The following is a 26,647-nucleotide window of genomic DNA, read 5'->3' on the forward strand; positions in this document are numbered from 1 at the left end:
TAATTGAGCCACACAAACATTCCTGTTAAGAACCCGTGTTTTGCATTATCGCTTTTATCTTTGCACCTGTTTAGTAAACTGCAAGTTACATGTAGCGCTACCCCCACATGGGCCACTTATATTAACTGGTTCTTTCTAAAACAGTACGGAGGCCGCCAGTCACCCAAGCAACAGTCCATTCACTCTGGCTCCAATAAACAGTCTAGGGGTTGTCTTTTTGTAATTTATTGCTTGTAGAACTTGTAAAAGGAGAGGGGTTAGCTTGGAACTCTCCTCCAGGAAAAACAACAACCTCTCCAGGGTTCCAGATTATTCATCAGCTTCCCCAGCCACCATCTGGGTACACCTCCCCAGGGAATTGCTAGGCCCTGATCAATATTCAGGCTGGTTATTTGAATTCTCACTCCCTAAGCTCTAGAAACCTCTTTGAAAACAAACCAAAACATACAATCACTACTCTCTTGATTACAGAAGAAGCCAAAAACTAAATTTACCTAGCATCCTACACTAGGAGGGTGCTACATACATTTAGTCTTTGTCTGGCCATTTGGTCTATTACCCATTCTCTTACAATTTTACGTTCTTTTGCTAACAGACAGTTTGGAAAGAAAATTGCTTTTACATTGTCAAGCTTTGTATTGTCGAGCTTTATTGTCAAAGCTTAATGCTGTGAAGCTTTATTTATTTTTTTATACATTTACAGATATATAGGAAGGAACAGTGTTGTGGAATGGGCACTATTTCATCTTCAGATGCAGATCCAAAGCAGACATGACCTGCTCTTCAACATCAGCAGCTTTTCAAAAAACAACATGGTATGTAGTAGTAAGTTCTTTCAATCACACACATCATAATAAACAAGAAAAGCAAGCAGGTGAAATATTGAATTCAAAGTCAGTTTGTTGTTGGTCATTGGTCTTTCATGTTTACTAAAGTGTATTCAGCAATGATATATTTTGCAATTTTCACATATGTTAGTGATAACCGTACATATGATCACAACTACTTTGTCCATCCAGGTGGATTATACCTTGTTTTTTCAAGACAAATTGGCCTTTCATTTGGTAGTAAATAGTTATGGAGAACTCCTTTTTTTTTTAATTATTATTATAGTATAGTAAAAAAAAATAATTGTAAAACTTAGCTGTATACTTCTTATTACTACCATAACCTACCACCAAAGTACAAACCAAAATAAATTCTCCTGCTCCTGACCATCACAGCGCAGTGTGCATTTTGCTTTTTTTTTTTTCTTTTGTCCTACCTAAAACACAACGACACTAACTAACACATGCTAATATAAAAAGAAAAAAAAAATCCTGTCCAAAATATACTGACCCTGACCTTTGACCCTTACTTGACCCAAACACTAATCCTGGCACTGACCTAGATCAAACCTTAATCTAGTTATTTTTCTCACCAGAGTCTCGGTGAGACTCTGGTGTCTGTGCTGGGAGCGCACCAGCACAAAGGGAGAAACACATATATGCACGCCCAGGTAAAAAAAGCCCAGTGCAACGAGGCCGCATTTATGTGTTATGTCGACGTTAGGGGGGTTAAAAAAGATGTCTCATTTTAAAATTCTACCTTTTATTTATTCCCGCAGGGGATCAAGTAAATATAGCACCTAGTCCTGTTCAAATCCCATCCCTCAGTTGTTGAGTAGCATGGTCGGACAGTTTGCCTCCCACTGTTCCGACAAAGCTGCTACAAAGGAGATGGACTTTACATTTTTATGAACCAGCACTGCCAGGCTGTGCCATATACTGGCCTGACATCACTTGTGGGGTGGGAGCTGTGTATGTGTAAAGGCAGCCACTGGAAGATCACACAGCCCACATCTCTGGGTAACCTGTCATTATTATGAATGTACTGCTTGTGCATTCATAGTAATGAATGATCACTTAGAGCTGTGGCTCTTCTCTATGTGATCTGTCTGTGGCTACTTGTACAAAAACAGGGCACTGGCATATAGATTACAGAGAGCCACAGTGCTGACTGATCTTTTACTACAATGAATGAACAAGCAGTACTAATTGTTCATTCATAATAGTGAAAGATCGCTCAATTCGAAGAGGGAGTAGCGGCTCTGTGCTGGCTGTATCTGCCCTCAGAGGAAAACCCATGGTTTGAGCTTCAGAATGGGGTGGTGCTAAAGTCAGCATGAAGAGGTATGTTTAGGGACAATGGGACCACCAATTAGAAAGGGACCAACATTTCTCATGTAGTTCATCTTTAAAGCGTTTGTTACCCCAACACTTCATATTCCTGCTTTCCTATTAAAAACTGACCACACTACGCAGGAGAGCACACAGTGGTCAGTTCTCTAGCTGTGCTAGGAACTCAGTGTGCTCTCCTCCAATGATCAGACTTGTCCTGACACACCCCATTCATGCAACAGCCATTCACTGGGAAGATCAGTGTACTGCTGTTTCTCCTCCCCCCAGCAACTAGGCAGCAGAGAACAGAGGAAATGTGATCACTTATAAAAAGGGAAAAGGGTGTTTATAATGTATTTTTTTTATCTAGATGCGTCACCCGGGGCGTGTGCCCCCTCTGCCCCCCCCTAGTTTCGGCCCTGGGGACAGTTCTTACATTAAATGAAGTGTCCTTTGTACTGGGGGCTGCTCTCCTAGGTAAAATCTCCCATCCTCTGCCCCCCACCATACCCCCACAATGGTAAACTTCCAGTGCTGCTGGCATTAGTATGAGCCACTGGGCCTGTTATATGCACTCATCAAGAGTGCTGACTTTCCAATTGCTCCACCATTCAAAGAAGTTGTACTATAACTTCCAGCAATAAAAAGTGCTCTATGAATGGAGGATGGGTTGATAAATGAAAGGTCATCCTCCCCCATTCATAGAGCTCTTTTCATTGTTGGAAGCTATAGTATAGCTTCTATGAATGGAGAAGGGGGGGGGTGGAAAGGATGGTCATAGTCGGCACTCTTGACCAGTGTTTATGCCAGATTGAGCGGCTCATATTAACCCCCGCAAAACTAGAAGATTACATGAATAGATTTTTTTCATTCAGCTTGTGGGCTGAATAAAAAATATCCAACTGATTCCTCCATCCAGGTTAAACAGTGCAGAGGCTATTGTATTCTTGCATCCAGTTCCAGCAGCTGTCAGTATACTGTTGGCACTACCAAAAAGATTGGCTGCAGTCACTGTTCGGGCAAGAATTATTCGTCAAGCGGGCGGTAGGGTATTGTCAGGGCCAGTTTTAGCATGATAGGTGGACTGGCTTGGTGCATGGAAAAAGACTACCCTTAGCATGTCTATGTATGTGTGTATGAAAACAGATCTTTTTAGCAATCATTTCGCTTTAAGGCATGTATGGAATGTGTCATCATGTACAGCATGTTAAATACAAGAAAATGTAAATTGCAGAGTTAAAATAACTGACAGAAATGCACTCATATTTTAAATGCATAATGTTTTTGTTAAAACAATTGTACCTATTTTAACCACATACTCTATACTGTAGTATGCTAGCTATTTGCAATATTGCTGGTGGCTATGGAGATAATTACAGTCAACATAACTTCAATGACTTCCTTATTTTGCAGAGAAAAGATTTTGAAAAGCTAAAGAGCCTGTTATCTATTTGTCTGAAGGAAAGAACTCCAGAAATCCTGAGACAGGTATCATAAAAGCCCTGTGTTTGTTCTCTAATATTGATTTAGTATTATAAGTGCTGCTGTTGAGAATTAATTACTCACACTTGCCATTCATGACTGCAACTGACTCAATAGACTGAGCTAATCATCAGCTGACCTGCGTTCCTGCGCTGACACACTAAACCTGTCTAAACAAATAGCAGTGAGGGTGCTAGGTGTTATTGACACACGTCTCCTGTTCACCTAAACAGCTCTACATGAGAGATGACAACTAGCCACACGTTGTGAGTTATAGTACATGTATGCCGTGCATTGTTGTATGAACCAAGGAAGTAAAAGCACAATGGCGGCATGGTCTGCAAGTAAACAATAGAGTCTAAACATTCAGAAAAAACGCTCTTAACCCTTTCATGATGGAAATCTTAAAGCCTGAGTCCTACTTTGCAACTTTGACATGTGTTAGTAAAACTGTAAATATCATCACTACTGCTTAACCGCTTCAGCCCTTGGAGATTTTACCCCCTTATTGACCAGAGCATTTTTTTGTGATTCAGCACTGCGTCGTTTAAATGACAATTGCGCAGTTGTGCGACGTCGTATCCAAACATAATTGACCTCATATTTTTCCCACAAATAGAGCTTTCTTTTGGTGGTATTTGATCACCTCTGCGTTTTTTTTTTTTTTTGCGCTATAAATAAAAAAAAAAGGACTGACAATTTTGGAAAAAAAAGCACTATTTTTTACTTTTTGCTATAACAAATATCCCCAAAAAATGTATAAAAAAACTACTGTGCGTTTTTTATTTTTTGCGCTATAAATAAAAAAAGACTGACAATTTTGTAAAAAAAAAAGCACTATTTTTTACTTTTTGCTATAATAAATAACCCCCAAAAATATATAAAAAAAACTGTCGTAATTTCTTTCTCAGTTTAGGCCAATATGTATTCTTCTACATATTTTTGGCAAAAAAATGTGTATGTTTATTGGTTTGCGCAAAAGTTATAGCGTCTACAAAATAGGGGATAGATTTATGGCATTTTTTATTATTATTATTATTTTTATTAGTAATGGCGGTGATCAGTGATTTTTATCGGGACTGCGACATCGCGGCGGACAGATCGGACATTTTTGACACTATTTTGGGACCACTGACATTTATACAGAGATCAGAGCTAAAAATAGTCACTGATTACTGTGTAAATGTCACTGGCATGGAAGGGGTTAAACACTCGGGGCGATCAAGGGGTTAAATGTGTTCCCCCAGCGTGTTCTAACTATAGGGGGGATGGGCTACCTAGGATATGACAGAGATCACTGCTCCCGATGCCAGGGAGCAGTAGATCCCTGTCATGTCACTAGGCAGAACAGGGAAATGCCTTGTTTAAATAGGCATTTCCCCGTTCTGCCTCTCCTCGTCGTGATCATGGGCCACCGGCAGACATCGAGTCGGTGGGACCCGCGAGCACGCTCCCGCTGCCGGCATGCGCGCCTGCTAGCCCAGGATTACGTAGAGATGTACGGGTATGCCCTTTTGCGCACCCGTACCATTCTGCTGACTTACATTACATTAACAAGCGGTTACTAAAGTCACAACAGTAAAATCAGTCTGTATATGCAGTAAAGCATGCTTATTATAATCACTGTGGAACCTAAGGGGTTAATCATCCACATTGTGTAAAAAGGCTGTTTGATCCTGTCTTCTCTGATCCTCCCCTTCTTCCACTGTCCACAATCCATCTCCTGATAATCCAGAGCCTTAGGGCACGGCACTCTGCATATGCTCAGTTTGGTGTGTTCCAGACAGAGGGTCAGGGGTCTTTCAGCCCCATAGGACAGTCAGATGAGAATGAAAACTCCTCCAAGCTCTAACCTGTGCTCGGCTGGACACTGATAGAAGTCACGAGACTGCTATATACTGTTGATGAGAAAAGGTATTTAGCAGTTTATATTTATTAAAACTATTGCAGTTCCATGTTCTGTGTACTGTGGGAGACCAGATATAGTGAATGCAGGGTCCTGGGTTTAGTATATCACTGTATCCATGGTTATACCTTTTTATTGCAGGATAAATTGTGCCTAAATTTAGTGAAAAATAGTAATGGATATCTCCTGACTTTTTTTTTTTTAATATCAAAGGAAAATTTGCCTAAAATCAAATAAGTAAAAAAAAAAAACATTTTTTAAAATGTAGCTGTATCTTTTTTGACATTATCATGACCCACCACTAGGGATGAGCCGAACACCCCCTCGGTTTGGTGTTCTGCGAACGGACCGAAAATTTGCACGAACGTTAGAACTCCATTGACACCTATGGGACTCGAACGTTCAAAATCAAAAGTGCTCATTTTAAAGGCTAATTTGCTTGGTATTGTCCTAAAAAGGGTTCAGGGACCCGGGTCCTGCCCCAGGGCAATGATTTTAATGATGCTGGGGGGTGTCTATAGTATGCCTGTAAAGTGGCGCATGTTTCCCGTGCTTAGAACAGTCCCTGCACAAAATGTCATTTTTAAAGGAAAAAAAGTCATTTAAAACTGCTTGCGGCTTTAATGTAATGTCGGGTCCTGGCAATATGGATGAAAATCAGTGAGACAAACGGAATGGGTACCCCCCAGTCCATTACCAGGTCCTTTGGGTCTTATATGGATATTAAGGGGAACCCTGCACCCAAATTAAAAAAGGAAACAGCAGTATACAGGCTCTGTACTCTGAACAGCAGTATGCAGGCGGTGCAAACAAGACAGGGACTGTAGGTTTGTTGTTAAGTAGAATCTGTAATTTTGAACTGGCACATTTTTAACGTGTTTAGCTCCAGCCAAAAAATCTATTTTAAGCTTTTTGGAAAACATAGGGAAGGGTTATCACCCCTGTGACATTTGTTTTGCTGTCTGTGCTCCTCTTCAGAAGATTTCACCTCACTTTTTGTCCCAATGACAAATGTTTTTTGAAAATTTGGTTTTTTTTGTGAAACAAGGATTGGTGATAAAGCATCAGTGGAAAGGAGGAATGTTTTTCCCATATTAACTCTTACAGGATAGAATTTCCCTTCCTAGGGGTAGATTTCATCTCACTTCCTGTTGTCTCCTTCCGTTTGCAAGTAGGAGTCGTTTGTAAGTTGGATGTTTGAAAGTAGGGGCCTGCCCTATATACTCAGCAAAAAATTGGGCCTTAGGTGTTGTTGTGGCCACAACACTGTTAGCCCTCACAGGGCCCTGCTTTGAAATATTAGATCAAGAATTGTAATTACATGCCCCTGTTGAACAGGGGCAGAAAAATTGGGCCTTTGGTGGTGGTGGTGGTGCTGGTGCCACAACACTGTAAGTCCTCACTCGCTCTTGGTGGGCGCAGAAACGCCCTGCTATGAAATATTAGATCAAGAATTGTAATTACATGCCCCTGTTGAACAGGGGCTGAAAAATTGGGCCTTAGGCACTGGTGCTGGTGCCACAACACTGCAACCCCTCACAGATACTCTAGTTGGAATGCAGAAACGAGCCCTTCTGCAAAGTATTGCCTCAAAAATTGTAATTACACGCCCCTTTTAAACAGGGGCTGAAAAATTGGGCCTTGGGCACTGGTGCTGGTGCCACAACACTGCAACCCCTCACAGATACTCTAGTTGGAACGCAGAAATGAGCCCTGCTGCAAAGTATTGCATCAAAAATTGTAATTACATGCCCCTGTTAAAAAGGGGCAGAAAAATTGGGCCTTAGGCACTGGTACTGGTGCAACAACACTGCAACCCCTCACAGATACTCTAGTTGGAACGCAGAAACGAGCCCTGCTGCAAAGTATTGCATCAAAAATTGTAATTACACGCCCCTGTTAAACAGGGGCTGAAAAATTGGGCCTTGGGCACTGGTGCTGGTGCCACAACACTGCAACCCCTCACAGATACTCTAGTTGGAATGCAGAAACGAGCCCTGCTGCAAAGTATTGCATCAAAAATTGTAATTACATGCCCCTGTTAAACAGGGGCAGAAAAATTGGGCCTTAGGCACTGGTGCTGGTGCAACAACACTGCAACCCCGCACAGATACTCTAGTTGGAATGCAGGAACAAGCCCTGCTGCAAAGTATTGCATCAAAAATTGTAATTACACGCCCCTGTTAAGCAGGGGCTGAAAAATTGGGCCTTAGGCACTGGTGCTGGTGCCACAACACTGTAACCCCTCACAGATACTCTAGTTGGAATGCAAGAACGAGCCCTGCTGCAAAGTATTGCATCAAAAATTGTAATTACACGCCCCTGTTAAACAAGGGCTGAAAAATTGGGCCTTAGGCACCGGTGGCGGCGCTCAGAACAAAAAATGTTCTTACAAGCTATAAGCGTGATTGAGGAGGAAGAGGATAATTACTCAGGATAGTCACTCAGCATCAGCATAGGCAGTCTTTGAAGGGATCTGAGATTTAAAAAAAAATTATTTGGTTACATCAGCATCAGGTGCTTGGTAGCTGGTGGTGATCCAAGACTCATTCATTTTTATGAAGGTCAGTCGATCAACCGAGTCGGTGGACAGACGCACCCTGTGATAGGTTACAAAGCCTCCAGCAGCACTGAATGTGCGTTCCGAAAGAACGCTGGATGCAGCACAGGCCAGTAGCTCAATTGCATACTGTGCAAGCTCTGGCCAGTGATCCATCCTCAAGACCCAGTAACCCAGAGGATTTTCGGTGGGAAAGGTGTCCAAGTCAGATCTTGCCCCTAGGTATTCCTGCACCATGTAAAACAAACGCTGGCGATGGTTGCTGGAACCGATCATACCTTGGGGCTGCGGACTAAAAAATTGTCTGAATGCATCAGTCAGAATGCCACCGTCTCCACCGCTCCTTCTTTGACTGACCGAAGCCTCAGCAACACGTTGTCCAGAAACAGGAGTTTGTAACCTCCCAGTCTCTGGGAACGCGTTGCACAGACATTTCTGCAAGGCCTCCCGAAGATGTTTCATCCTCTGCTCCCTCTGCGACGGTAAGATAAGGTCCGCAACCTTACCCTTGTAACATGGATCAAGGAGGGTTGCCAGCCAGTATTGGTCCTTCTCCTTGATACCACGAATACGAGGATCCTTACGCAGGCTTTGCAGGATCAGGGAGGCCATGCAGCGTAGGTTTGCTGAGGCATTCGGTCTGGAGTCCTCTGGGTCACTAAGGACGACATGGTCCGCAGCCACCTCCTCCCAGCCACGTACAAGTCCATATGTTTCTTGGGACTGATCACTTAAAGACTGCTGCTGATGCTGAGCGCCAGGCTCCACCTCCATACTGACACAATCTTCCTCCTCCTCCTCCTCCTCGTCCTCTTCCTGTGTGATCGGCGGGCAAGCAGGAACACTGTCTGGATAAAGGGGGCCTTGAGAGCTAAGGAAGTCCTCCTCTTCCTGCCTCTGTTCTGCCTCAAGTGCCCTGTCCATTATTCCACGCAGCGTGTGCTCCAACAGGTGGACAAGGGGGACAGTGTCACTGATGCATGCACTGTCACTGCTCACCATCCTCGTGGCCTCCTCAAATGGTGACAGGACAGTGCATGCATCCCTGATCATGGCCCACTGCCGTGGGGAAAAAAAACAAGCTCCCCTGACCCTGTCCTGGTGCCATAGTCGCACAGGTACTCATTGATGACCCTCTGCTGCGTGTGCAGCCGCTGCAGCATGGCCAACGTTGAGTTCCACCTGGTGGGCATGTCACATATTAGGCGGTTCTTGAGCAGGTTAAACTCCTTTTGGAGGTCTGCCAGCCGAGCACTGGCATTATATGACCGGCGGAAATGCACACAGACTTTCCTGGCCTGCCTCAGGACATCCTGTAAGCCCGGGTACCTGCCCAAGAACCGCTGCACCACCAAGTTAAGGACGTGAGCCAAACAGGGCACATGGGTCATTTGTCCCTGATGGAGGGCAGAGAGGAGGTTGGTGTCATTGTCGCAAACCACCATTCCTGCCTTAAGTTGGCATGGCATCAACCACCTCTGAACCTGCCCCTGTAGAGCTGACAGAACCTCTACCCCAGTGTGGCTCCTGTCCCCCAAGCACACCAGCTCAAGCACCGCATGGGATCTTTTGCCCTGCATACTTGCGTAGCCCCTTGAACGGCTACGGAACACCGCTGGTTCAGAGGACAAAGCACAGGAAGAGGCCATGGAGGAAGAAGAAGAGGAGGGGGTGGAGGAGAGAGGTGTGTCACAATCATTAGTAGTGGCATTTTGGAGGCGTGGTGGCGGAACAACCTCCAACACTACTGCACCTTGTCCTGCATCCTTCCCAGCTGCCAGCAGAGTCATCCAATGCGCGGTGAAACTTAGGTAATGTCCCTGTCCATGCCTGCTGGACCATGAGTCATATGCACCTTACCGCTGACCGCCCTGTCCATCTAGGCCAAGACATTGCCTTCCACATGCCGGTAGAGAGCCGGAATCGCCTTCCGTGAGAAAAAGTGGCGTTTGGGTACCTGCCACTGAGGAACTGCACATTCCACAAACTCACAGAAGGGGGCAGAGTCTACCAACTGAAAAGGCAGCAGTTGAAGTGCTAGCAATTTTGCCAAGCTAGCATTTAACCGCTGGGCATGTGGATGGCTGGGAGCGTACTTCTTTCGGCGGTGCAGCAGCTGGGGCAGGGAAATTTGCCTGGTACAATCTGACGTTGGTGTACCGAAAGCAGATTGCCCACAAGTACTTGGCTGTGACACGCCTAATTCTACACCTTCATTCCTCTCAGTGCAGGTCTCAGAGAGGACTGAAGGTATAGTGGGGTTGGAGATCTCAGCTGATGAGGAGCAAGGAGAGGTCCTCTTTGTTCTTTGGTGTGGGTCTTTTAGATACGCTTGCCAAAGAACTGCATGGCAGGTCAACATATGTCTGGTCATGCATGTGGTGCCCAAGCGGGAGATGTTTTGGCCACGCGAGATACGCTTGAGACATATGTTGCAAATAGCAGTGGTGCGATCTGATGCACTCGTCTCAAAAAAGGCCCACACCAAAGAACTTTTGGAATAACGCACAGAGACAGCAGCGCCCTGCACATGCGGAGCTTTGGGGTGTGATGAAGTCAGTGTGCTGCCCTTAGGCTGGCCCCTGGAGGGCATCCTGCCTCCCTGGTGATGTGCCTCCTCCTCCTCCTCCTCTCTCCTATCAGGCACCCACGTTGAGTCAGTGACCTCATCATCCCCTCCCTCCTCATCACTGGAGCAAACCTGGCAGTATGCTACAGCAGGGGGAGCATGACTGCCAGATTGCTGTCCTTCTTGGGCACCCCCTCTGTCCGTGCTCACGTTACTGCCTTCATCTAGCTCAGTATCATCATCAGAGCCTTCTAAACGCTGGGCATCCTCCTGGAGCATGTACCCAACACTGTGGTCAAACAGTTCGAGGGACTCCTCAGGAGAACATGGTGGGGCTAGGGAAGGAGTCACTGATGCCATTGAGCCGAGGGAAGAGGCCGCGTTGGCAGCTGCTTTGCCAGACCCTGTACCCTGAGCATGGGTGAGAAAGGATGAGGAGGATGAGGACGGCTTGGTCATCCACTCGACCAAGTCTTCCGCATGTTACGGCTCAACATGGCCAGCTGCCGTAAAAAAGGCCAAGCGTGTCCCACGGCCATGTGCTGATGATGATGCACCGTCTCCACGACCAGCACTGTTGCCTCTAGACACAGAGTCTGCTTGCCCTCTTATATTGGCTTGTGACTGTCTGCCTCTCCTTGTTGGCCGTCCAGACATACTAATGGCCTGTAGCTGCACTAAGCTGGGATATATATATATATATATATATATATATATATATATATATGTGTATATATATATATATATATATATATATATATATATATATATATATTGATACTGCAGCTAGCAAAATCAACTGCCTGCCTGTAGTATGAGAACACCACCAACCTTCTACAGGTATCTTTAGGTGAACACTGTGCAGAGCTCGCAAAAAACTAACTTGTAGCTTATTTAGCTGCCTGCGGTAGTGATAGGATCAGTAAAACACCACCAACCTTCTACAGGTAGCTTTAGCTGAACACTGTGCAGAGCTCGCACTACACTAACTTGTAGTTTTAGCTGAACACTGTGAGGAGGACGCACTACACTAACTTGTAGCTTTAGCTGAACACTGTTCAGAGGACACACTACACTAACTTGTAGCTTTAGCTTAACACTGTGCAGAGGTCGCACTACACTAACTTGTAGTTTTAGCTAAACACTGTGAGGAGGACGCACTACACTAACTTGTAGCTTTAGCTGAACACTGTGCAAAGGTCGCACTACACTAACTTGTAGTTTTAGCTGAACACTGTGAGGAGGACGCACTACACTAACTTGTAGCTTTAGCTGAACACTGTGCAGAGGTCGCACTACACTAACTTGTAGTTTTAGCTGAACACTGTGAGAAGGATGCACTACACCAACTTGTAGCTTTAGCTGAACACTGTGAGGAGGACGTACTACCCTAACTTGTAGCTTTAGCTGAACACTGTGCAGAGGTCCCACTAAACTAACTTGTAGCTTTGGCTGAACACTGTGAGGAGGACGCACTACCCTAACTTGTAGCTTTAGCTGAACACTGTGCAGAGGTCACACTAAACTAACTTGTAGCTTTAGCTGAACACTGTGAGGAGGACGCACTACACTAACTTGTAGTTTTAGCTGAACACTATTCAGAGGACGCACTACACTAACTTGTAGTTTTAGCTGAACACTGTGAGGAGGATGCACTACACTAACTTGTAGCTTTAGCTGAACACTGTGCAGAGGTCGCACTACACTAACTTGTAGTTTTAGCTGAACACTGTGAGGAGGATGCACTACACTAACTTGTAGCTTTAGCTGAACACTGTGCAGAGGTCGCACTACACTAACTTGTAGTTTTAGCTGAACACTGTGAGGAGGACGCACTACACTAACTTGTAGCTTTAGCTGAACACTGTGCAGAGGTTGCACTACACTAACTTGTAGTTTTAGCTGAACACTGTGAGGAGGACACACTACACTAACTTGTAGCTTTAGCTGAACACTGTGCAGAGGTCGCACTACACTAACTTGTAGTTTTAGCTGAACACTGTGAGGAGGACGCACTACACTAACTTGTAGCTTTAGCTGAACACTGTGCAGAGGTCTAACTTGTAGTTTGTAGCTTGTAGCCACCCTGGCTTTGGCCAATTACAGCTCTCTCTACTGACGGCGCTGTGATTGGCCAAGCATGCGGGTCATAGTGCATGCTTGGCCAATCATCAGCCAGCAATGCACTGCGATGCCACAGTGAATTATGGGCTGTGACGCGCTACACGAATTTGGCGCGAACGGCCCATAACGTTCGCAATTCGGCGAACGATCGAACAGCCAATGTTCGAGTCGAACATGGGTTTGACTCAAACGCGAAGCTCATCCCTACCCACCACCAAAAAGAACCTAAAACAAAACTCTTCTACTTTCGATGTTTGCAGCAATAGTGCACATTTTGAGTTGTATGTAAACACACAAATGCCGCGTACACACGATCGCACATTCCGACAACAAAATCCATGTTTTTTTTCCGACGGATGTTGGCTCAAACTTGTCTTTCATACACATGGTCACACAAATCTTGTCAGAACTTCCAAACGTCAAGAATTTGGTGACGTACAACGGCACTATAAAAGGGAAGTTCAATAGCCAGTGCTCCACCCTTTGGGCTCCTTCTGCTAATCTCGTGTTTATCTCGTGTTAGTAGAAGTTTGGTGAGAGACGATTCGCAATTTTCGGCCTCGTGCTTTTCCGATCGTTACTGATCTTCAGTTTGTGCTTGTGGGTTCGTATGTGGTTTTCAGTGCTTGCCCCTCCAAAGTGCACGTGAGGTCCTTATAAAATATATGGAGTACTTTGCGGGTAGGTGGACCATTGATACGCCATAAAATGTTTAATAAACATTTTAAAAATACGTTAAACTGAAATAATATTTCCTTTGATTTAATGGTTGTGTTTCTTTTAGCTGTCTCCTAGTGTCATGTACCAGATAAGACCAGAACTGTGTGGACTGCAACAGAGGAGACCCAGACGTGTATAACTGAAAAGATAAATGATTTATTAAGGATAAGTGAATAAATATAACACAACCACCTGCAATATAACTCAGTGCACAAAAACCAATACCAAACAGATCCCCACAAATAATATTAACAGAACAAATAGTTACATAGTTACATAGTAGGTGAGGTTGAAAAAAGACACAAGTCCATCAATTCCAACCTATGTGTGTGATTATGTGTCAGTATTACATTATATATCCCTGTATGTTGCGGTCATTCAGGTGCTTATCTAATAGTTTCTTGAAGCTATCAATGCTCCCCGCTGAGACCACCGCCTGTGGAAGGGAATTCCACATCCTTGCCGCTCTTACAGTAAAGAACCCTCTACGTAGTGTAAGGTTAAACCTCTTTTCTTCTAATTTTAATGAGTGGCCGCGAGTCTTGTTAAACTCTCTTCTGCGAAAAAGTTTTATTTCTATTGTAGGGTCACCAGTATGGTATTTGTATATTGAAATCATATCCCCTCTCAAGCATCTCTTCTCCAGAGAGAATAAGTTCAGTGCTCGCAACCTTTCCTCATAACTAAGATCTTCCAGACCCTTTATTAGCTTTGTTGCCCTTCTTTGTACTCGCTCCATTTCCAGTACATCCTTCCTGAGGACTGGTGCCCAGAACTGGACAGCATACTCCAGGTGCGGCCAGACCAGAGTCTTGTAGAGTGGGAGAATTATCGTTTTATCTCTGGAGTTCACCCCCTTTTTAATGCATGCCAATATTCTGTTTGCTTTGTTAGCAGCAGCTTGGCATTGCATGCCATTGCTGAGCCTATCATCTACTAGGACCCCCAGGTCCTTTTCCATCCTAGATTCTCCCAGAGGTTCTCCTCCTAGTGTATAGATTGCATTCATATTTTTGCCACCCAAATGCATTATTTTACATTTTTTTACATTGTACCTCATTTGCCATGTAGTTGACCACCCCATTAATTTGTTCAGATCTTTTTGCAAGGTTTCCACGTCCTGCGGAGAAGTTATTGCCCTGCTTAGCTTAGTATTGTCTGCAAATACAGAGATTGAACTGTTTATCCCATCCTCCAGGTCGTTTATGAACAAATTAAATAGGATTGGTCCCAGCACAGAACCCGGAAGAACCCCACTACCCACCCCTGACCATTCCGAGTACTCCCCATTTATCACCACCCTCTGAACTCGCCCTTGTGGCCAGTTTTCAATCCATGTACTCACCCTATGGTCCATACCAACGGACCTTATTTTGTACAGTAAACGTTTATGGGGAACTGTGTCAAATGCTTTTGCAAAATCCAGATACTCCACGTCTACGGGCCTTCCTTTATCTAGATGGCAACTCACCTCCTCATAGAAGGTTAATAGATTGGTTTGGCAAGAACTATTCTTCATGAATCCATGCTGATTACTGCTAATGATACTGTTCTTATTACTAAAATCTTGTATATAGTCCCTTATCATCCCCTCCAAGAGTTTGCATACTATTGATGTTAGGCTAACTGGTCTGTAATTCCCAGGGGAACAGAATCAACAAGTTTCAGGAATCAGGTTTCAGGAATCAGGATTCAGGAATCAGGTTTCAGGAATCAGAGTAACAGGATGCAGGCTGCAGGTCAGGGCTCAAGGACAATACCAAGGCAAGATGTGTGTGCACTTGCCGGGTATTTATACTACAGCTGCTAATTCAAGTCAGGTGACGCCTATCTGCAGAGGGTAATACCTGCTCCATACTGCCAGGATCCCTCCGCTGGTGGACGCCAGTACTGCGGCCCAAAGATGACAAAACACCAGCAGGAAAAAGCTCCCCTGACAGCTCCAAACTGCCAGGAGACACCTGCTGGTGGACCTCAGTACTGCACACAATTTTAGCAGCGGAGGGGAGCTTTTCTGACACCTAGGTTCTCCAATGGGCTTTTCTTTGGCCATTTTCTTTAATAGTGCAAACATAATTTATTTGATACATGAGGTGACAATCTCTTCAGCAAACTATTATTATGTTGTGGGTCTGCTACACACATACACCTTGTTTTTGTTGTTAATGTATGTAATGCATTACTGATAAAAGTATACATCATTTTCAGCACCATGAATGAATTTGTAGTGCAAAGTGGATTTGCCTTTAGTAAATAACCCCCATTTCAGTGTAAACACGAACTTAGTCCAAAAAATGATATTGAGCATTGAAAGAAGAAGCCACACATCGTTGAGTAGAAAACTTTTTACTACTGTGCACCTTCACATGTTCGTTAGAAAATGGTCTTTGTACAAACCAACATATTTTAGTAATGACATTTTTGTTTTTGACAATACAAATAGCCTTTTTTGTGTTAAAACAGGCACGTTTAAAACCATAAAACAATACACAACTCAGGAACTTCAACTTTGACAAAGTGAAGGCAATATCAGACATTAGTATGTCCAAACTGTGTTGATATTGCCTTCATCAGATGGGGTGATGTCACCCCTGTGAAAGTCAAATTTTGAAGATGCACACAAATTGAGAGTCAAAATGGGGATTTTCCTCCTGATCCCATGCCTAATATCAACATGTGCTAGCTCCCATCATGGGGGATTAATGGACGTGTTTTGGGGGTGCGACCCCTTCCTCTTATCTACTTTAGTTGCGAGGAAGGGGTTGCACCCCCGAAAAAACACGTACCTTGATATCCCGTGATGGCAGATAGCACATGTTGATGTGCATCTTCTAAATTTGACTTTCTAAAAAATATTTAAAATGTGTGAAAATAATAAAAATACAAACAAACTAGAAGAATTTGGGGTGTTTTAGATTATGCCTAAAACATCAATGATGTTTTTGAGCCTTTTTTCCACATCATTGATGTCTTCCTTGATCTTCTGTAAATCACAATTGCACACCATGATCTCCCCGATGAGGACGTGTGCACTTGCACTTGTGAAATGAGATTCTTCGTCCACAACGTCCACATCACCTTAAAAAAAAAACAACACACCATGTATTATAAATATGCAGGCATCCATCTGTAGTGCTGGTATTTTCAATACAGACGCTATAAGTAGAAATTTAGTTGTCTGCAGCTGTAATTAGCTCAGATTACAATTATTGTAATTTCTGGCTCTGTCTCGGCTTGGCTGGTTGTGTGGTTTTCCCTTTGGCCTGGGGTTCGCGCCCTATTATTTAGGCTAAGGTTGGAAATTACAAAAAGCTAGGTGTTTTGAGCGCCTCTTTGCCCGGAAACAGTCAGTGGGTGTGGTGTGCCTGCTGTGCTTTCTGGGAGGGGGTACAGTGTGGATGAGTAAATCATGGTTATAGGCAGAGTAAAGAGTACTCATCCACACCGTTTAGCTTGCTGGTTACATCTGCTGCCTCCCTTGGTTAATATCCTCTGGTTCTGGTCCTCTTTGATCAATTGACCGTGTTGAATCAACTCATGGACTTGGACTCACTATCCTCTCCATCCACACCAACCCACATTCCCAATATACCACGCTTCTGAATGATGATTAATAGAATTCTATTAGCAGCTGCTTTGAATGTATGAATTTATTCCTATATATCATCAGTGTCTGTGAGTGGTGATTGGTGTTTGTATGTGGTATGCATAGCCGCGGCTCCTGTGTTTTTAACGACAACGTTGTCATTTTTACTAGGGTCTGTGATAGTCATTTACCATAGCCCGTTATATGTTTTTGTAGTATTAAAGCTGTGTGGTGTCTCCATTTTTGTACAATTAAAATTTGATTTGTTTTTCCATATAGTGTTCGGGTGCTTTTCTGCCCTCTTAAGAGGACTTTATTCTCTTAGTTTTTCTTTGTATGCGCCAGGGTAACCTGAACTGCATCCCATATTTATTCTGTGGATGAATGTCTAACTAACATTTAATTTAATCTTACTTTTATTTTTGGTGGTTGATCCAGGCTAAATCCTATCTTTGTTCGGTGCTTCTAGAAGAGCCTGGAGACTTAGCTGGAGGATGCATCCCAGATCATCTACCATACAGTGCCGTAAGTTTGAAGCAAGGGAACTGTGTGCTCAAACCTTGATATTGCAACAAGTTGTTGATTGCCCAATCCTGAGGCAGAGGATTGTGTAACATTTGCACTGAATCTTAAAGTCTGTGACAGAGACTATGACCGAGCATTACATTAGCTGCTAGGTCAGTGAGAGAGGCCTATCTGATGGTTGCTAAAACCAGTTATGGAGCTGCTGTCCTCTGGATAAAAGAGAGTATTCCTGATCTGCAAATTCAAAATACCTGCATTCCCCTAAACCTTCCACCCCTCTGTTGCATGTAGTTTGTTCTTGAATAAAACATTGAAGAAAAAGACTGTGTGTTGGAGCTAAAGCTACCAACGAAACAAAATCATCAATGGGACCCCTAAGATGTATTTGGTGAGACAGTAGAGCAGTGGTTCTCAACCTGGGGTCGGGACCCCCTCGGGGGTCGAATGACGATTTGCCAGGGGTCACCGAATCCTGGGCTGTTCCTGAAGCCTGCACCGCTCTCCCAGCCTTTTCACAGCCGCTCAGCAGGGCTGTCCCTGGAGCCTGTGGCCGCCAAGCTGGGGTGTACCTGGAGCCCGCGGCCACCCACTCAGCCTCTTCGCAGCCGCCCATTCAGTTCACGGCATGGCTGGGGGGCAGAGACTAGAGGTCAGATGACTGGTAAGGAATGTGAAGTGGGAGGGGCTAGAGCAGACCTTATCTCCTGATTTCGGCATAGGTGTCACCGCTCCGAGACATCACGGAGCTGGAGACACAGTGAAGCCAGAGTCACAGTGAGTAACACTACCTGTGATTAGAGTTGCCATTAAAAGTCCCCACTACAGTTCTCAGATCAGCAGATCAGCAGATGACGTTGATCAAGAGCACCTTAGTTGGCTGAGCAGAACCCCCCCCCCCACACTGCCACTGATCCCATTCCTCCCACCACCCACCAAGGAGTAAGAAAAGGAATAAAAATAGAGAATACATGGAAGGGAGAGGAAACGAGGGGGGGGGCAAAGAAAAAGGGAGAGAAAGAATAAGAGAAAGAACAAGAAAGACAACTAGAGAGAGGGATGGGGGAAAAAAAACAAGAAATTAGGATAGAGAGTGATAAAAGGGAAAGAAAGGAGAGAGTGGTACATCCTAAAATGTACCATAATACTGTACGAGTGGAAGGGACTCAGGGAGCGCTAAATGTTCGTGTGTTAGGGGCGCAAATTACTTGTCTTGCCTTGGGTGCTGACAACCCACGCTACGAAAATTTTACTGTTAGGGGTCCCCACAACTTGGGACATTTTATCAAGGGGTCGCGGCACTAGAAGGTTGAGAACCACTGCAGTAGAGGAACGGTAAGGCCCAATCAAATACCAGCAGCTCCTTCGGGGGTAAGTGCTACACATCTATTACCTGAAGCTGTGGTCTCAGACACTCACCTGTTGCGGTCGCTATTTCACCCACTGCATAAACCTCTCCTTCCTCCACATCTTCTGGTTGTGGTGTGGGGATTTGCTTTTCTTTAGTAGGTGGGGGGTCCCTGGTGTCCTCAGATGTCCCAAGTCTTTTCTCCCCTATGTGATTAAAAAAAAAGGTATACTTAGCACACAGATATTTGAGGCCAGAAATAGTAATATGAAACATTGCTTGGAAGTGTTGTACAATTGTCTTTTTTGGCAGAGTTCCAAGCTGAAGACATTATTTTTTTCCCTTTATAAAGCTGAAATACTTACCTTTTTGTACAATTTTCACACATGGAGACACTCCTAGTATCCAATGGAGCACCTGTGTGGGACACCCTAAAAAGTTTGTTCTGGTGTCCCACACTAGTGCTCCTGCGTCCAGATGTGTAAACAGCTGCTGAGTGTCCTCTCCTTACACATTAAATTAAGTTTGCATTTCATTCTAGTACAAACCCATCTAGACAACAATGTCATAAATACAAATAGGCCTGAACAAATGTAGTTAACCTGGATCTGCCAAAAACGTTGTATTAGTGGGCGAAGGAACTATGTTTACTACGAACGATTACTGTGCCCACGAACCTGAAACTTGCCATTTTAAACTGTACAACAGTAAAGAAAAGCACATGGAGCAGCATGCAAGTAATAATAATAATAGGAGCACATGACAACTACTTACTTTTTTGAAGAACTCTCTTGATCTTTCTGTACTGATTCTGCTCCCTCAATTTCAGGTCTGACCAGCGTTTCCTCAATTGATCCTTGGATCGTCGTACCCTAAAATTCCTGTGCAGACTTCTCACAACTTTAGTCATGATCTTGGCCTTTCTGACATTTGGCTTTGATTAAGGTCCATGCTTCCCATCATAGTTGGCCCACGTCAAGATGTCCACCATCTCCACCATCTCTATAAAGGACATATTTGAGGGCTTAAATCTCCTCCGGGATCGGGACGTTCGTGGCTCTGGCCTTTCGTCGTTGCTGCTGCTGCTGTCTGCATGCACTTGCTCTTTCTCCGCCATGTGCTCTCCCACTACGCCGAAAGTCAAGGGGCGGGGGATAGACTAGAAAGAACGTCAGGGGCGGGCGGAGTTTCACACATGCCCATTTTTTATAAAGTGTAACACGTGTTCATCGTATGTACGATCTGTGAGAAATGGAGGAGGGGCAATGCCTTATTTATGAGGAAATTATGTATCTGTCCCTAAATAAGGGGTTGAGGGGCCAACTCACAAACAAAACACACCTGTGTGAGTTTGACCATCCTCCTCCTCCTCCTCCACCTCCTACCACAACTCCAAAACCACAGCCTGGAAGGAAGAGTGGAAGGAAGACAAGATTGTGATGGCCTGGGTTCAGTCTGGTCTGGCAAAAGATAAAGGCTGTTGTATGACCACAGCCTGGGGACATATATGTCATCTGCTGCTGTTCCTGATCTCTTGTAGTCCGAGACCGGATTGTGCTCACTATTATATGGACTCCTCATGCTACCAATTTTGGCTGTAAAATAGGTAATGTGTGCCCTGGGGTGCAAAGGCTTCGACAATTTCACAAGTTTCTCCAGCGTTGCCTTCCTCTTTATTTTATTATGACCTATAATAAATGGCTATTTTGGATTCACAAATATTCGCCTATGTGTTTTACTTAAAAAAAGGACAATTTTTTTTGATAGAAGATAATAATGGTGTTGTGGTAAATTGACACACAAAATGAAAAACAATATTATGGAGAGCACTAGGAAAAAAAAAGAAAAAGCAGGAGATCTTGATAAAAAAAAAAAAAAAAACACTATAAACAAAAATTAAAAACATTCTTATGGAGATCTGACGAAAAAAAAAAAAAAATATTCAGGAGATCACGAGAAAAAATAAAGAAATAATTTTTTCAGAACTCTGTGTGACTATCAGCAGCAAAACAACTTCATTATTCTAGCATTATAAAGAAGAAGAGAATACGCTGCATTAAAAGATTAAAAAATTTGCAGCGTGACGAATGTGCTATCTCCATTCCGAACGCTAGTTTTACCAGACCAAGCGCTTCCGTCTCATAATTGATTCAGAGTAGACTTGTGCACAACGGGAAATTTCGTTTAGTTTCGGTTCATTGTCATTTGTAAAATACATAATTTCGTTCCGTTATATTCCTTATGTTACGTTAATTCGTTTTCGGATAATTCGTTATTATTCGTAGTGTCGATATTTGTTATACTGAATCTCGAATCATGTCAAATTAATTTGTTATACCTGCTATAATTTCTGTCGTATTCATTGAAATTTGATATTTATGTATGTATATTTATTCATGATAATGATTCGTAGTTTGGAAAGTCGTTTGTTTATTGAATCTATTAACACACACAATGACAATATCTCTTCTCCTCTGCTCAAATACAATACAACACCCTTCTTAGTTCTCAGGAATGCACTTTGCCAGTAATCCAACCTCCAGCACAAAATTAATCAGCTGATTGGACTGTAAGATTTACTTACTAGTTGAAATTAGACATTCTTTTATTCGGACATTCGGATGCATCCGAATGTCCGAAAGATGCAAAATTCAGCCGAATTTCGATTCATTACAAAACGCATTGCACATGTCTAATTCAGAGCATGCGTGGAACTTTGTGCGTCGGAATTGTGTACACACGATAGGAATTTACGAGACCGGATTTAGTTGTCGGAAAATTTGAGATCCAGATCTCAAATTTTGTTTGTCGGAAATTCCAACGAAAAATGTCCGAAGGAGCCTACACACGGTTGGAATTTCTGACAACGAGCTCTCATCGAACATTTGTTGTCGGAAAATCCGATCACGTGTACGCAGCATAACACTGATATTAAATACATTTCTTTTAACCCTACCTAAAACATTTTGACCTTGACCTTTGATCCTGACTGTGAACATGACCCTGACACTCCACTTTGCTAGATCTAGCCCTGATCTAGCTATTATATCTTTATTTTTATTTATTTATTTATTTCTACACCCAGACTTTTTTTTTTACATTCTTCTCCTGTGGCTTAGGATAGGTTCACATTTGTGTGGGTGTGGGAGTGCATGTAAATCACACCCATTCCCACACCTGCTTGCACACAAAATGCGCTGCTTTAAGAAAATTCTCAGGGGTGCCATTAACTCTTAATTAACTCTTAATGGCACCCCCATGTACTGAAAAGCACGTTGCGTTACATTTCTTGCACATGGAAATGCATGATGCCAAAGCATCGATGGGTTGCTGTGTGGCTGTGTTTTGATGCAGGAAACGTAGACACAGCATAGAGTTAAGTACTGTAAAAAAGTATTCTGCCTAGCAGCACTAGGATCGCCTTTCGAATCCCAACCACAACACTACCTGCCTGGAGTTTGCATGTTTTCCCTGTGCCTGTGTGGGGTGGCTGCATAGGTTTTCTTTGGGTACTCTGGTTTCCTCCCACACTCCAAAAACATGCTGGTAGGTAATTGGCTCCTGTCTTAATCAGCCCTAGTATGCGTATGTATGAATGTGAGTTTAGGACCTTAGACTGTAAGCTTCCTGAGGGCAGGGACTGATGTGAATGTACAATATATATGTAAAGCAATGCATACATTGGCAGTGCTATATAAGTACTTGTAATAAATAAATAAAATAAAAAATGTACAAGCACCTAGAGAGAAGGATTTCCTGTTTGCTGCCAGAAGAAAATAGAGCCAGTATTAATGCTTCTCCGGCATTCAGGAAAAGGTTTGTATTTTTATCAATGAATATAAGGCTTCCTTCTCAGCCAATAAAAGGAAGCCTTGTGCTTGATAAAATGTAAGCCTTCCCCTGAATGTTTTTGAAGCATTCAGGCTCTCTATTTTGTTCTACCAGCAGATAGGAATTCACCTGTATTGCTGCCAGATCACAGTGTCACATACTGTATATAGCTAATGCGACTACAGTGAAAAACAGACAATACAGTAGCTGAATAGTAATGTAATGGAAATAGTTTGTTTGGGCAAGCAACGCCCATAAAAACAATTTCAAGTCAAATAAAAGTTGGAATCCTACTTTATTCATCAACCTATAATCCAATAAATCCATGTTTTGTTTTTTTTTTGGCAGTGATTATGCCAATGTTAGTCTCCATTTATTGGATATTAGAGTCTCTATGTCTGTTGCTGTAGTAAATAGAAGTGGAGACGGGGGGCAACCTTGCCTGATGTCTCAGTGGATGGCAATTGATGGGGAAGTGATCTATTGACCAAAATGTTATATTGTGGATAAGATTAAAGGATATTGATACATTTCTGAAATTTGGACTCAGATAGAAGTGAACAAGACAGACTTACAGGAAAGGCCATTCTATAAAATCAAAAGCCTTTACTGTGTCCAGAGAGGCTATGGTGCATGATACCGAGATATGTTCAGAGAGCTGAGTAAACAATTAAGCTATGTGTATATTATATGTGATGGGCTTACCACGCATAAAATGTTTGTTTTTCATGTATCAAGGATAGTATTAAAGGGTTCAGAATAATTCTCAGAGTTTTGTCCTTTATATTCAGTATTTGACAAGGAAAATAGACCTGTAAGATGTACGATCGATTGGATCTTTATCCTGTTTCAAAAGGAGTACAAAAGTAGAATTAAACATTGACTGAGGTAGTTTCCCTGTAGCAAAAGCCTTTTTATATACCAGTTCTAGGGTAGCTACCATGAATTTTTGATACACTTTCAGGGGGCAAGAAACAATATAGTCTGTTTAATGTCATCCACCAAAATTTCTTTATCTAATGTTTGATTAATGTTTGAACCTGAGATATAGATAGTTGTGGAAATGTTAAGGCTTCCAGATATGATTGTCTGTATCGTTTTGGGATTTATTAAATGTAGATGTGTGCATATGCTAACAAAATTCAAAAAATCAATCTGATATTCCTTTATCATTTGGGACAAAGAGAATAAAAGTGTGAAATAAGCCCTGTTTTCTAGTCATAGGGTTTTTTTCTAATGTATCATTATGCAGAATTCTATGGAAGAGCCCTGGGGCCATCATAAAAAAAAACTGAATTCTGACTTTGAAACTCAGAATTCTGAGATTGAAATTCACAATTGTAAGTTTAAAAAAAAAAAAAAATACAGAATTCTGAGATTAAAAGTCAGAATTCTAACAAAATATACACTTACAGGGTAGATATTCCTTAACATACCAAAAAAAAGGGCGCCCACTTTTGTAAGTTTATATAAAATTAGAATTTCTGTTCCAGATAAAAGATATTCCAAACATGCTTGCTTGCTTCAGAAATCAAGCATATTCTGGTGTAAATTATAGCTGGAACATAGATGCTGACAAAGTGCTCTTTTTTTTTTTTTTTTTTTTTTTTTTTTAGAAAAATTATTATTTTGTGTAAAAACAGAAGCAGGTTCATAGCTATACATAGCTAGACAACAAATCAGATTTTTCCCTATGGAACAATGACAGCAAAAAAAAACCTGTTTGCTTATGAAGCTAACTGTATGCCTATGAAACAACTGTTCTAGCTTAAGACCCTATAATAAAACTTTCCTTACATCTTGCTGTGATCAGTTAGGAAACTCAAGGAAATACTTTAATCAAGAATGCTGGAAGGATATGTTGAAAGTAAAGAAATTTTGTTTTTACAGATTCAGTTTTGTCTGAAGAAGAACCGAGCCTTTCAAGGTCTTCAGGACAAGACTCAACTGGAGCTTTGTCAGTATGTCATATATCAAGCGTAAGTGTATTACATTATTTCTGGCTCCTCTGTCAGCTGGTCATCTTCTCTGCTGTTCGATGTCCTGGGTTATCGACGGGCCCTCATGTCATCATGTACAGTGTAGGATTGTTGGTCTTGCATTGTATATGATGATGTCAGAGAGTTGCGACATGTCGGGCAGTGAAGAAAAGTCGCTTGGGGGACTGGTCTTACAGCATGAAGAAAGCCTGCAGAAGTAAGGTATAGGATAAGTGCAAATGTAAAGTTTTTTTAAAAACTTAAAGAGGTAAAGAGTTCAGATTTATCCTGCTGGCTGGATATGAAAATGCAAAATACAAATAAATAAATACAATACAATAAATACAATAAAATGTATTTGTGGTCCTGGCCAAAATAAAATATATTACATTTTTTTTTTTTATAAAACTCCATATTTATAGTCTTTCTGAAAACGTGGCTTTCTTGGTCCAAAGTAATAGATAATTTTTTTTTTTTTAATTACTATATGTATACAGATGACATTTTGTATTTTGCTGTGCCTTTGATGAAGATGTTGCTTCACTACCTAGGCCTATAGAGTTTTTGAACTGACACAGTTTGGGGCAGACTAGACTGGATGGCAGTGTTTGCCCTCTGTGTTGGTGTTCTACTGGAGGAACAGGGTAGAGACTCATTTACCCTCTCAGACATCTGTCAAAGTGGCACCTGGAGTTACTGACAGCTACTGGTTACTGCAAATAAACCCGCAATCAGAGTGCCTGGCATGAGGAAGTCCTCCATCAGTTTCATCCTGAGATGTTACACGACCTATAGCTTGCATGACAGCCACAAAAGAAGTCAGTAATGGAGGACTCCCCTCCAACAATAAGCAACTGTCAATAACTGTGGGTGCCACTTTAAGGACCTGCGTTGATGGGCTTTTGTTCGGTTCAAATGGGGTTTGCATCTAAATGGGTTTTGCACTCTTAGGGAATGCAAAGGCAGAAGGATTTCAACTGCAGGACAAAACACTTCTCATGAATTCTAATCTCAGCAGCATCTACAACTAATGTCATCTACTCAAACTCAAAGTCTGTTGACACAGAGACCTAAAAGGTCTTTCAATCTGTGCACTCTACATTCTGTCCTTTCTATGTTATGAGTTTAATTTGTCTTTGAAATAGGTGACCCCATTGACATTTATTGCAACAAATATTTTCATTTACAAAGTAGCAGAAAGTTGAAAGTGCATGGAACTGAATCATTGAGCTATCTGTACCACTGCACTCTAATGCCCCGTACACACGGTCGGATTTTCCAACGGAAAATGTGTAATAGGACCTTGTTGTCGGAAATTCTGACCGTGTGTAGGCTCCATCACACATTTTCATCAGATTTTCCGACACACAAAGTTTGAGAGCAGGATATAAAATTTTCTGACAACAAAATCCGTTGTCGGAAATTCCGATCGTGTGTACACAAATCCGACAGACAAAGTGCCACGCATGCTCAGAATAAATAAAGAGATGAAAGTTATTGGTCACTGCCCCGTTTATAGTCCCGACATACGTGTTTTACGTCACCGCGTTCAGAATGATCGGATTTTCCGACAACTTTGTGTGACCGTGTGTATGCAAGACAAGTTTGAGCTAACATCCGTCGGAAAAAATCCTAGGATTTTGTTGTCGGAATGTCCGATCAATGTCCAACCGTGTGTACGGGGCATAACAATAATCTTTGGAGAGCCATATTTGCACAAGGACTGCACAGAGGAACATGCAATTAAAAAACTGACACTTACCCCTAACTGCCTATTCCACAGATATTTCTTGGAGCTCTATTTTAGGCTCACAGCCAAGCACCCAGCCAAAAAATACAAATACTTATATGCAATAGTTTA

At 42.6% G+C, this 26,647-nt stretch overlaps 1 protein-coding gene across 4 annotated transcripts in view; it reads left to right on the plus strand.

Moving 5' to 3' along the window:
* LOC141114803 (cyclic nucleotide-binding domain-containing protein 2-like) overlaps nt 1–26,647 on the plus strand; it is a 218,222-nt gene that overhangs the window by 2,718 nt on the left and 188,857 nt on the right. For all 4 annotated transcript variants that reach the window (XM_073608422.1, XM_073608423.1, XM_073608424.1 and 1 more), the window contains 3 exons: nt 704–815; nt 3,573–3,647; nt 24,698–24,786. In XM_073608422.1, coding sequence (XP_073464523.1) covers nt 704–815; nt 3,573–3,647; nt 24,698–24,786 — 276 coding nt within the window. The remainder of the gene's footprint in view (nt 1–703; nt 816–3,572; nt 3,648–24,697; nt 24,787–26,647) is intronic.

This window comes from Aquarana catesbeiana, linkage group LG01, assembly GCF_042186555.1.
Source record: "Aquarana catesbeiana isolate 2022-GZ linkage group LG01, ASM4218655v1, whole genome shotgun sequence".
In the NCBI taxonomy this organism is placed as follows: Eukaryota; Metazoa; Chordata; class Amphibia; order Anura; family Ranidae; genus Aquarana; species Aquarana catesbeiana.